Below are 13,208 nucleotides of genomic sequence, written 5' to 3'. Positions count from 1 at the left end.
TTTTGGGTTGGCAGATATCAGATAATCTTAGTACAGGAAAATGGCTGGTTAACCAGCCTTTTAAATTTGGGACAGGCAGATGTCTGTTTAAAGCTCCCCTGACATGTCTGGTAAATACCCAATATGTGTAGGTGGTTGTGGTAAAAGGCCACTTCTTTCCGGCATTCCAAGCAGGGACAGAGCTATGGGTATTTTGATTAGGTGACATACACATCTGCAGCTACCACAGAATTGCAGTTGGTGAGTGACCTGTCTTTTTATAGCAAGAGTCGCTTGTGGGTCTGGAAATCCCTAATTTTTATTGCAACTCCTAATCATTCTTCTGTTTTTGTTACTCTTTGAGGTCTGTCCAGTTCAATGAACTTAGGAATCTGAGTTGAGGAGCCTTTGAATTGTTTATCTAAACTTGTGACAGCTTCTTCCAGCTCCACGTCTCTTATAAAAGCAGAAAGAGCCTAACTAGGAGCCTTACTGGATCAGAGGCCAGATTCATCAGAGCAATAACTGGGAGATGTTTTTTGAACAGGAACTTTTCCCCATCTTTTTTGTTTTTGTTTTTTAAGCATGTGAATGAATTGAGTAAAAAGGACAAGTCCTTCTCCCCCATTTTGGGAGAAGAATTACATAAAACTTGATCCTTGCAGTTTGAGCTCAGAGAAGATCATTTGAAACCCAGGGTCCTACCTCACCCACAGGGTGGCTTCAGCAAAATGCTCCATGCTGTATTTATAGACATTGTCTTGTGTGAATAGAATTGAATTGACTTCTTAACTTCTAGTACAACCACATTGGCCAAAAGTGCTCTCCAGCCAGACAAATCTGAGTAAATATCTCTCTGACATCTCAGTTAGTCCCGTATGGGTCTAGGTAGGACCCAAAGCATGACAAGATGCCACCATGATGTTTGCATATCCTTCAAACAAGTGGGATGGTTTATTTTCCTAGTGTAGTTCCCTAATATTGTCCAAAGGTTTCAAGATGGTTATGTTCTGTATGGAAAAGCTTCAATTATAAAGAAGCAGATCTGACATAGGAAAAATTGCCATTTGTTAATAAGTGGTGAGAGTCCAAAAGGCATCCAAAAAGGAATATTGAATCAACTTGTCTTTCTGGATACCAATGTGCCCCTTTCCCCCCACTTCTCAAAAAAAACCAAAAAATAAAACCAGTGGTGCATTTTTTGTATACATCTTCAGAGGCCTCCAACTCACTTTCACTTGTGACCTAAGCCAGGATTTGAACCCGGGTCTCTTGAAGAAAAAGGTTAATTTAACCCACTTTGCCATGCAGTCCTGCTTCCTTGTGTGCCACCTGAACTGCCAAGAAGCAGACCCCAATATTTCTATTGATTATTAATCAATATTTAGTATTTAACAACTAGTCCTAGTGATAATTACTTAACTGCTGAATTGATTAGAAAGCAACAGTTCTCGCTCTCGCTTACTTTAAACAAAAAAAAAATAGGAGCAGAGCAGATTTAAGAGCTTGACAAGCTTAATAGCAGTATCAGTATTTTAAGGACAAGGCCAGTAAATATATAAATGTTGCCAGTCAGGACTAATTGGCCCATGCTCATGAACCAGCAGAGGCATGCAATTTAGGTTTCTTGTGGCCAGAATCAAGCAGTCCCAGCCACGCATCAGCAAAAGAAAGCAGTGAGGTTTCTGATAGCCAGTCTGTTTATGGAAAGTCCACGGGTTAGCTGGTGCCTGAGCTTTCTGCACAGACAGTTACTAAAGTAAGGATCTGGAATCAGTAAGTGGAATGTTCTGTCCAAATCACCCCTAAATTTCAGGTGTCTTCTCCAAAACTCCTAACCTATAAAATTCACACCACACCTGAAGAAAAATACAGCAGTCTCAGTGAAAACTGACCTGCTGAAAACTGGTGAATTCTAGGAATGTGCTTGTTGGCGCACATCATAAAAAACAAGAACGCTATATCCAGGTCTGGAGCCTTATATGCTTTGACTTGACAAGTGGAGCATAGCTTTAAGTATGCATAGTCAATCTTTCATTTTGCAGCAGTAAATATACTGCTTGAAATTACTATAAAAGCAAAAAAGTTTGAACAACGTAAGACCTTGCTGTAGCTTGCACTGTTCAAACTGTTCTGAGGGGTGGCAGTTTGCTGAGTGTGAACATTAGCATGGTTCTACTGTACATTAAAGGTGTTTATACACTCCCTCTGGGAGTGGGGAGGTGAGAGGGCACTTTAATTAGAGCAGCTCCAGAGCCACTCTAAAGTGCCTGGAGCGTCTTGTGTATCGGCATCCCTGCACTGAGCTTGATCATAGAATGAGTTTCAGATAAAGCGCCCCTGCCACCATTTTTAAGTGTGAGGACGCTGATACACAAGATGCTGGAGTCTGCTGGAGCATGGTGATTACCACACTCCAGCAGACTTGCTGAATTGAGTCGGCTCTGATTACAGCGCATCAGAGCAGCCTCGCTGCTCCTGTGTAGGTGCCCTTTGACTCCAGATTGCTGCAGTTACTGCAGGGCTCAGGGCTGTCGCTGTCAGATATAATTGCTCTCCATATATTATGTGATGGATTTTTTTGGGCCTTATCACTAGGGCTGTTGCTTAAATGTCTGGAGTAGATGAATGGCTAGGAATGTCACACAGATTGGTAGCACTGTTGAGGTGGCATGCTCACTTTATGGACACAGAGAGGAGGATCGCCTTGCATTTGTTTCTGTTTACCCCTTAAGATGGTCTCTTGAATCCTTGTTTGTAAGTTCCCAGACAATCATTTGATCCTCCCCTGGAGATAAATTGTTTTGAAGATTTGGGGTAGGGGTGGGGAAGCAATGTCTAAAGAGGGGAATGCCAGTGGTTTACTGGAATACATGAAGGGAGATGACATTGTGGTTCTGTGGCCGTACCCAATCAAGAGTACCTTGGTAAGGACCCGAGTTCAATCCACAGGCCTGGTCACTTGTGCCAGAGGCTGCAAGAACTGCTCATTGCCTTGGTAGGAGCAAGATGAAGGAATGAGGGAGGGAATGCCTTGTATCACTCAGCCTCTGGCCTCCTGGGCCAGTCAGGACTGGTGTTCACAAGCTCCAAAGGAGTCCCAAAAGACTGTGTGAAAAATATCTGCTTGTTATTCCTTCAATGAATCTGGCCCTCTGGCCTCAGAGATGAGGCATTAGACCTTTCTGCTGTATCCAGGGTCTGTTGATTACGTGGTGCAGGAGTATGTCATCTGCCTCCCCTCTGTGCAGCCCTAGATCCAATAATGACCAGTCACCATCCTGCCTTTGTTCTCCACCCAGCAGAAAGCGCTTTCAGCAGGAGAGTGGAAGGCAAAGTGCAAAACAACTTTGAAGAAACAAACAGCAGCTCCCAAAACTCTAGCGGTAAGTATGCTTGCTCCCTCCCACTGTTATTTACAATGTGCCTTTCTAGGGCAGGGAAGAAGTTGGATTAAGCTGTGATCAAAGTGGTTATTTATTTAATGACTGTATTTGTAAAGCTTTTAGGTGTACCTAGTGTTTCACCGAGTTATCACCTGCCTCCCCAAGGCTCCTGACATTCTGTGGCCTGTTTTGAATTGTACTAATTAGGAGAAAACGCTCAATCTTCCAAAACTCGGGTGTCTTAGACTGGCCTTTAAAACGAGAGAAAGAAACCCAGAGGGTGTATCACCTGATTAACATAGAGGAGGATTAGTGTTATTTATCTGTATTGGTGAATTCACCTCGTAAAGCTAAGCCATTTTTCACAGGGCAATTGAAATGTAAGGGGATTACAAATAGAAAAGCAGTTTACGTATTACGTTGATCTTGAATATGGCAATTTTGTGGCACTTCACTATAATTGGAATCTGATTTATCAGCGTTAATTATGAGGAGGACAGACTGTATTTGATGTATTTTGTCAGCTGACATATGAATGTGTGAGCAGGCCACTAGCTTGCCTTGCTGTAAACAGAGTTTACATTCAAAGAAACTCAATTTTTTCCCTTTCCTGGGGTTTCCTTTTATTGTTACCTTAAAATAATATCTCTGAAGTATAATCCTCATCTTAGACACAGTCACCTAATTTGGGTAGTCCGAGAGCAGTGGTTCCCAAACTGTGAGTCACAACCCCAAATGGGGTCACAACATCACCGGATGGGGTCATGGGGGTGGGGGTTCTGTGGGTTGGGAGTGAGGGGCCATGCTGAGGAAGTATTTGGGAAGCACTGTCCTACAGGTTTCATTGTAGGGTCTTTGTTGCATCCTACTCTGTAGTTCCCTCTGTAGTTGAGAGCAGGATTTCAACCACTCTTATATTCCCAGACTGGAGCTAAGTGGATGTACCTGATATAATTTCATCTGAGCATTTCTATGCGAGATTCAGTGACCCAACAAAATCACAGGTCAGAAGAAGAGCACTGCATGCCTCGCTGGGTTCAGGCAACCCTTGTGCTTCAGGGTTGAACCAAGCACTACCTGAGAAGGGTTAGAAAGAAATGTCCCATTGAGCCATGTTGCAAAATATTCTGTTGGTGAGGGGTTATATGCATGTAGAAAGCAACTGTTATGGCCCTCTGGGTTGAAGTTCACTACAGAGGACTGTAGTGAATTGAAAAGAATGCTATGTGTTAATAAAATACCGGGTATTGTGCTATGGGGATCAAGCCTGTACTAATCCAAGTTCACCACAATTACAGCAATTCATTCTGGGACAGAAAAACCAAAAGAAAAGAGATGTAAGCAGAACCCATCAGGTGAGCTTATCCATGTTTCAGGCCCTTGTGCTATCTAGTCATCCTTTTCTGCCTCTTATCCCAGAGGTGATAAAAACCATTCCTTGTCTTCCTTGATCACAACACTGGGCAATTAAAAATTACAGTAAATTCTTTAGTTTGTGTAAAATGCCAGGATAATTGATTAGAGATCCAGTGCATTTTTGAAAATGGCCATTCCATACTCAACAGACCTTTTCTCTAAATCAGATCTCCTGCTTTTAGTGGTTGGCATTTTCCAAAGGATTTTTCTGACAAAGTATGTGGGGTTTTCAACGCAAACTGCTTAAGGCATTCTGTATGCCCCATTGAAAGCCAATAGCAGTTGGGTGCCTAGCTCCTGTAGGCCCCTTTGCAAACTTCAGCCATCTTATGTTCCTTATCCACTCCTCTGAGCCCTGCAGAGCCAATACAGCTATGGGAGAAGGGTATACATATCTTCATTCCTGTACATCATCAACAGAATAGTTTGAGTTCAACTGCAGACTGGTGATTTAAACCTGCACAGGTATATTGAAGGCCTGTAGGGTTTGTCTGAGTAGCACTTTCAGCCTAATCCGAAGGTTGGCCTAACTGGAACATGATGCAACTAGAAAGATTATTTCATTCTGGCTAATGCACAAAAAGGACCAGGGAGGTAGAACTGCAGACCTGGCAATTAGACAAATGTATATTTTTATCTGTAAAATGAACACAGCTGATTTGCAGGCATAATAGATAAATAATGCACAATCCCACCGTTCCATTTTTACATTCCAAACACCTAGTCCACCACTCAGGGAGAGAGTCACTGCAGTAATCTGTTAGACTACAAACTTTCTCTTTTTGTTTTAGTTTTTGTCATGAGAGAAGATTAACCCAGTGAATGGAAAGAAGTTGAGGAGACAGTGCAAAAGAAAAAGGGGGGGGTGGAATATTTTGGATAGCTTGGGAAGCCAGGATCATTTAAACTACTTTTCAGTTTTACCCCATTATTACTCATTTTCAGGCACATCACAGACTCTCTCCCCTATCTCCCTGTACTGGATCAAATTGTTTGCATGGTTCTTTTGAGTCAGCTTGTATGGGAGCTGCAGTATTCAAAATACTGCAGTATTAAAAATGCATCAAGTAAGAAGACCCTTTCCAAAAATATTTTTCCTCGAGTTTTCTGTGGTTTGTTCATCTTTCATCATGGCAAGTGCTGCCATGTATATTGGATGTGTTTGTGTTTTATTTTAATATCTTTTGTTGGGGAACTGGCAAGTTGTTGCAACGAGATAGCCTAAAATGGTGCTTGGCCTGTGAGAACTGAGCGATACCAATGAACTCTCCAGGGTTGCTTGTGGATGTGGGTGCCCTGCCTGGGAAAAGTTGAATGTGTTTCTTCTGGGTCAGGAGATGAAAAAATCCTGATGTTACGAGTATTTGAAATGGCACCTTCTACACAGTGAATGCCTCCTGTGGTCCAGCTCTAAAACAGCCTGATTTGTAGGGAATTAAACAAAATAAGCACTGATATATCACCTTAAGGATGTTCCCTTTTCCTCCCTTTCTGCGTCCCTCTTTTTTACCTATTTCCGTACAGCTTCATTATTTCTTTCATCCCCACTCTTTGCTTTCTTTTGTGCTGCTTTCTACATGACATTTGCTGTCCTTCTTGGCTCACTGCCCAGCCATCTTTTATTTAATTTCTTCATAGCCTCAGGAACAAGTTCAGAACAGTATCTCATTAATGGCAATATAAGGGTCCTGAGAGCAGTGTGATAGACTGCTGCTAGCATATCACACAGTGACTGATTTTGTGCCCCAGACCAGTGGGGTGCCAGGATGTGACCTGTATCATTAACTATAGTGTGCACTGTCCTGTCTTTTTCTTTCCCCCATTTTTTCTTTACATAAATGTGTTAGAAATATGGGATGTGCTACAACAAAGTTCAGTGTTTTGCACATGTTATATGAGCTTTAGATATCCAGCTCTCTGGAAGTGGTTCTGGTATTCACCCACTGCACAATGTTGCTTTTTCTTTCCATCATACAGCTTTCACATAGGCAGAGTGGAACAGCTGGTAACAGTGCGGTTAAATGTATAATGGCATAACGCCTCTCTCTCTCCATCATCCCCACCTTGGTAGCTCAGATATCACCTCAGCTAAGCTCCATATTCTTCCTCCTCTGAACAACACAACCCACCCCTGGAGGACTGTGCACTCTGATTCTGTACAGCAGTGTGAGAGCAGTGCTGTCCTTGTTACCCAGCCCCAGGAGGTTTTGGGGTAGGAATTGCTAAAGATATGTTTGACTGCTGCTTCACTTTATGGTGAGGATTTGAATTGTTGTTTGTGTCTAGTTTCTGAACCCCTAAAAAAATCTATTGTCCAAATCTGTGTCTGGGGAGAAAGGAGCAGCTGAATGAGCTTTCAGAGGATTCCCTTGCTAGGCTTGAAATGCACAGAGCAAGTGCTGCTCCTATAACTGGCTCCATTAGTATGGTAGGCTGGCCATAGTGAAATGCCAGTGAAGATGAAGCAACCTCTAAGGGACCAAAGTGGTGATAAGACAGTTGGAATTTCCTAGGCAAAAACCGCTTTGGTGGAAACATAATGTTTCACTCCTGGAAACGGGCTTCTTGTTAGTTTGAACTCAGACTGCCAGATCTCATCAGCTGCAAGTTCTACGCCTTGCCTGCGCCGTGACTTCTCAGTCATACAAATGAAACACGCACAGAGAAAAGTGATAAAATAGGGCATGTCCTCATTACACAGTGTAGCACCACTTAGTAGCTGTGTCTGAGTCCATCTGTGAGAGCACAATCTCACCCCAGTTCTGTGGGGTGTGCATTAGTGTCCATGAATAGTTGTCACTTGGTTTGTGTTGCATTGTGTTTGCTAGAGAAAGCCCATTAGTCAGTTATTCTAGCAACCCCCCAAAGTGTACCATCTGAGGCTGTCAAGTAAGTGCTTGGGGGAGAGTGTCTTCAAGCCAGGCTGGAACATATAGCTCAAGTGTTAATGAGGCTGAACTATCTGAGAGAACCTTGTGGTCTCGAGCAGAGGGCACATGGAGCAAATTGCCGAAATCCCTATACTTCTCTCATGAGGCTTGCATCTTCTTAACATCTTATTTTCCTTAAGAAAGCAAAATCAGAAGCTAGGTAGTATCTTGAGCGCACGTTTTCCAAGTAACAGCAACAAATAAAAACAATGCACAACCTTCCAAAAGTTGTGGGTGAAAGGGACCTCAGAGATGTGCCATTAAAGCTGAGGAGTGGTCATGATGTGATGTGGTAAGGCCAGCAAGAGCTGGGGAATATCATACTGATAACTGGCAGACAAGGTTCTTTGGGTAAATCTGATATCTAGATCTTGTCTGCCTATGTCCTTAGACCAACATGGCTAAAACCTACATCCCTGATATTGATAACTGGGCTTTAGACATTAAGGCAGCAGGATATTCTCTGTATCATTTAAGGAGAACATGAGACTGTGCTTAAAATTGGCTCAGCAGATGGATTTTTGTTGAAAACGGTTAATCTACCCTAAGAGTGACTGAAATATACCATCCAAAGGAAATACCTTAAAAATGCCATCCGAAGGAAACCATAAAACTTCCTGCTGCAGTGTCTGCAGCATGGACAACCTGCATAGAGACTCTGGAAATGATGTGCGTCTTGCTGAAGTTCATCGTCTCAGCTGAGTGAGGTGCAGATGGCTTACTTGAGAGTGGTGTTGGTGTGCTAGGATTCATTCATTGTTAATCTAAGGGGAAGTTAAGAGCAAGGGCTCAGTTAGAAAAATGCCTTCCTGGTGTGTTTTACCATTCATTTAATAGTTTAAGATCCTTAGATCCTCAGTTTTTTCCTTTTTCAATTTCTCAGAGACGCAAAAATTGTTTGCCAATCAACTAATGAAATTCTTTTACTGGAAGAGGGATCAGTGTTAGATAATTTTGGGCCTGTAGGAAGATGCAAACGATAAGGAAAGCAACACAAAGGCAAAAGCACATAGACAAGAGGCTGCAGCAGGGTCAGGCAATTATTTTGGGCAGAAGGCCACTTACCAAGTTTTGGGGAGCTGTTGAGGGCTGCATGGGGAGTCTCGCCCCTTGACAGTTGCTCCCCTGGTCACCATATTGGGACCAGAAGTCCCACCCCCTAACCCCTGGCCTTTGCCACCAGAAGTCCCTCCCTTGCCCTGGAAATACTCCTTTTGTGAGGAAGGGTGCTGGAAACTGGAATAGAGAGAGACACACACACACACACACCCATCTACTATGACTTATTTTAGTTCTATTTAAAAACATTTTTGTAGTGATTTCTGTGTTTAAAAAAAGTGTATCTAGAGGTGACCTCATAATAGCTCAAAATACAGTCCTACTGTGTGTTTTATGTGGGCAGTAAGGGGGTGGAAGTGGCAGGGTGTGGTTGGGAAGTGTGTGTATGTGTGTGTGAGTGCACACGGTGGGGTGTGGGTATGGTGGCTATGTGTGGGGTATGTGGTTGGGATGGGGGCTGTAGGAGGGAGTGGGTTTTTATGGTGGGTGGGGTGAGACTGCCACCTGCCGGGGCCCGCTGTGGCCTCACTGCCTGCTGGGACTTGCTGTGGCACCAGGGCCCACCACCTACCACAGCCCCGCCACCCACCATGGCTTCACCACCTGCCAGGGCCCCCCACAGCTCTGCAGCCTGCCAGATCCCTCCAGATCCAGCCACAGGCTCCCACTGGGTTCTGCTGCCACTGGCCACCTGTCATCTTTGACAGGCAGCCATGGGCAGATAAAAATTAATTTTCTAAAATTTTTAGAGGCCCCCACAGGCTGGATAGAATGGGCTGCCGGGCCAGATCTGGGCTGTGGGCCATATTTTGCTCACTTCTGGGAATGAAACCCAGAAAACCCATCTTATGTTCCCAGCTCTGCCATTGAATGTATATGCTGTATAATCACAGACAAGTCACTTCCCCCTTTGCGTCTGTTTCTGTTCCCCCATCTCTTATCTGCCTTGTCTAGTTGGACAACCTCTTTGGATCAGTGATTCTCATATATGCAGTACCCAATATAATGCAGCCATCATCTTGTTTGAGGCCTATAGATGCTTCTATATTACATAATAGCACCAGTAATATCACCCTTGGGCTGTCTGTGTTGATTAAAAGCAATGATTATATAAATATTAGAGGTACACCAATACATCGGTCCAATATTGGATCAGCACTGATACAAAGAAAATTGGCTGTATCAGAAATCAGCCTGATGTGGCCAATAAATGGTCTGTGCGTGTGCATAGCCACAGTGCAGCACATAGGCAGTGAAGAGCACAGCCCATCAGCTTGGAGAGCTGCATGCAGCTGGTAAGTCTCTTGCAATGAAGAGGGAAGGGGTGTGGGGAGGCAGATCAAGTCCCTGTGGTAAGGAAGGGAGTGGAGCTAGAGCAGGGGCTGCCCAGCTGGGGTGGGGCACAGGATGGGGCTGCAGCTCATCCGGGGGGGTGCACCCAGGAGGGCACGGGGGGCGTGTGCCCCTAGATCTGTGTGGGGCAGGGCAAGCTCCAGCTGCAGGCTGGGGCTGGGGCTGGTCCCAGGGCCAGGGCCAGAACTGTGCCGGGCTCTTCCCAGTGGGGGGACTAGACCAGGCTGCACTCAGGGTGGGTGGCAGCGGTGCTGGGAGGGGAGGTTGGGGGGGCTATAGTGAATTTTTGGGGTGGCTGCAACCCCCTCAACCCTCCCTCCCAGCACTGCCCACCCCAAGCGCAGCTCTGGCCCCAGCCCACAGCTGCAGCCCAACCCACTGCACACAGATCCAGGGAACACACCTCCTTTCCCCATGCCCTCCTGGGGTGTGTATAGCAGCAGGAGCCGCCCCCACTGCCCCACGCCACCCAGACAAGCCGCGGCTCTGTCCCATGCATTGCCCCACCCCGGCTAGGCAGCACCTGCCTCAGCCCCACTCCCTCCCTTGCCATGGGGGCCTTGATCTGCTCCCCAACACCCCTTCCCTCCCCCCTCCCCTTCTCCCAAAACAGACTTACCAGCTGCATGCTGCTCTCCATGTTGTATTGGAAATCAGCTATGGGTGTCAGCTCCAAAAATCCCTATCAGTGCACCCCTAATAAATATTAGACTATTAAAACAGATTCTTTTTTATTTAAAAAAATATATTTTAAAAATAAACCTGTTTAAATTTTAAATTGAAAATCAAATTAAGGATTCTGTTTACTATAATACATTAAAATCATTTACATGAGATTTTTAAACAGTTCTGCATAACTGTAGGTGTTTTATATATAAAGTGAAGTGGAAACATTTTTAACTTCATTCAACTTGCATTTTAAAAATAGTGCGTGTGCTTCAGTCAGTACCTTTATTGTAGATTTTTAAAGGGGAGAAAATTCTAGCATTTATATGTTTGTCAGATGTTAGTGGATTGAGTTCTGTTGTGCAGAAAACCTGATTTTGGTCACGTTTTGGTTTTAGTTCTGGCAGCAAGGGCAGAAACAATATCATCTTCATTTAAACTAATTAATTCAAAGTAAAGAAACCAACTGCAAAATGAAAGTTTGTTTCCTTCTACTGATCAGTGAGTAAAAGCCATCTAAATGCAGCTTAAAATAAACATGATCAAAAAATGCTTCTTTCAGCATTTGCTAACATAATAAACTGTATAGTTTAACATACATTTATTCAGATACTTAATCTCTGTTATTGTTTGCATAAATGTGCATAGAATCATAGAAAATGAGGGTTGGAAAAGACTTCAGGAGGTCATCTAGCCCAACCCCCTGCTCCAAACAGGACCTTGCCCTGTCAGATCATCCCAGCCAGGGCTTTGTTGAGCCAGACCTTGAAAACCTACAAGGATGGAGGTTTCCCCACCGGTCTAGTAACCCGCTCCAGTGCTTTGCCACCCTACTAGTGAGAAAGTGTTTCCTAATATCCAGCCTAAACCTCCCAAGATAGATATAGTGCATGCTCCTGCTTAGCAAAAAGGAGGACCAAATTGAGTGTAGTGCCTATGTTTTGTTGTAATTCAGTGCATTTTAAAGATTATCCAAACCAGTGAAAATCAAACTCTCTTCAGGGAATGTAGCAAAAATGTAAAACCAAGATTAAAATTAGTGATTTTCAAACAACATGATGGTTACTGAGTCTCCCTTGATGCTCCTTAGAACCTCTGCTTAACCGTGTTTCTTCAGGAGAGGTGACTTGTGACACTCTCCAACATCTTCGACGTATGGTTGTTTCCTCCAGTATCATCAAAGGAATGCACCCTCATATCTCAAGCAGTCTGTCAGGAAGGATGTGGCCTCATCAGAACATCCCTCCATCTGCAAGGGGTAGTGCAGACGCACTCTGGTGCTGCACCCTGTCAGCTGGTTTCAGATGGGCTCAGAAAGATCTCAAAAAAAAGGTCACACGTCTTGTAAATGAGTCAAAATGGCTTCTAATCACAATGGTTCAGCCATTTGGAGAACCAGACTTACATCATGTGACTTGTAACTGATCACAGTCAACCAACCAACCTGAAATTCAAAGAAGAATCTGTGGAAAAAATGCAGCAGAGCTTGCAGCTAACTTAAGAACATAAATATGCAATACAATATTTGCTGAAAGTCTTGGAAATTTTGCCAAGTAGCTCCACCTCCCCAAAAGCTTTACAATCTCAAAAACAGGTCAGTGTTGATGTAAAATCATTTTGTTTGAATATTTGGCTTATGTCTGTTAGCAACCCACAGTCAGAAATAAATTCAACCATCTTTTTCTTTTTTTGATTGACAGTATCCCTTTAAGCCCAAGGGAAGGAGATTTCTGTTTTTTATTCACAAACGCAATTCACCTCATGGATGGCTGTCTGATGATATGATTGTGCTGCAAGGGGAATTGAACTTCAGACATGACAGCACCAGAAAGGCTTGATCAGAGCTCAGGGCCCTAGTCCAGAAGGAATCATTCTGTGTCCTTTTCAGAAATGACTCCGTTAGACACATACACTTCGAGCTGTGACTCCAGAGACAGCTGCTTCCTGTTCAGTGCTTTACCTGCATTTGGGTTGTCTCCGACTTAGTCAAATACTGATACATTGAGCCAGTTATTAACTGGGAGAAGACAGGGAGAAGGAGACCTGAAACAGTGACCCTGAGCCTGAACCAAATCCTGCCAGTTTTTCTGCAGCCAGAGGGCATCAGTTCATTGGGAAAAGCAATAAGACAATAAACCTGGGAAATGTTGTAGCAGTGCTGTAAGAAGCCATAACAACACTGGGACCAAATAGCCACACATGTAGCTAGTTTTGGTTTGCAGTCTTCAGACTGATGCACAAAAGTGATGGGCCTGAAGAAAATACCACTAATACAGCATGGCATAGTCACAAGCGAAAACCCCTCGTCTTTATGGAGAATCTACAGAAGAAGGGATTATCAGAACCTCAGAATGTAACTGTGGATTACTGAAGATCTTCTAATCGCTTGATCTTTGAATAGGTTCTTCTCAGAATAGCT

The 13,208-nt window shown here is 43.9% G+C and overlaps 1 protein-coding gene across 1 annotated transcript in view; it reads left to right on the top strand.

The window, feature by feature from the left end:
- The window catches only part of ZNF618 (zinc finger protein 618), a 142,748-nt gene that overhangs the window by 97,710 nt on the left and 31,830 nt on the right, over positions 1-13,208 (top strand). Inside the window, exons 12-13 of the mRNA XM_019510277.1 lie at positions 3,282-3,365; positions 4,664-4,720. Coding sequence (XP_019365822.1) covers positions 3,282-3,365; positions 4,664-4,720 — 141 coding nt within the window. The remainder of the gene's footprint in view (positions 1-3,281; positions 3,366-4,663; positions 4,721-13,208) is intronic.

This window comes from Gavialis gangeticus, unplaced genomic scaffold (genome assembly GCF_001723915.1).
Source record: "Gavialis gangeticus isolate Ggan-Ray unplaced genomic scaffold, GavGan_comp1, whole genome shotgun sequence".
Classification (NCBI taxonomy): Eukaryota; Metazoa; Chordata; order Crocodylia; family Gavialidae; genus Gavialis; species Gavialis gangeticus.
The sequence above is the reverse complement of the archived record's forward strand: the minus strand, read 5'-3'. Positions and strand labels throughout refer to the sequence as shown.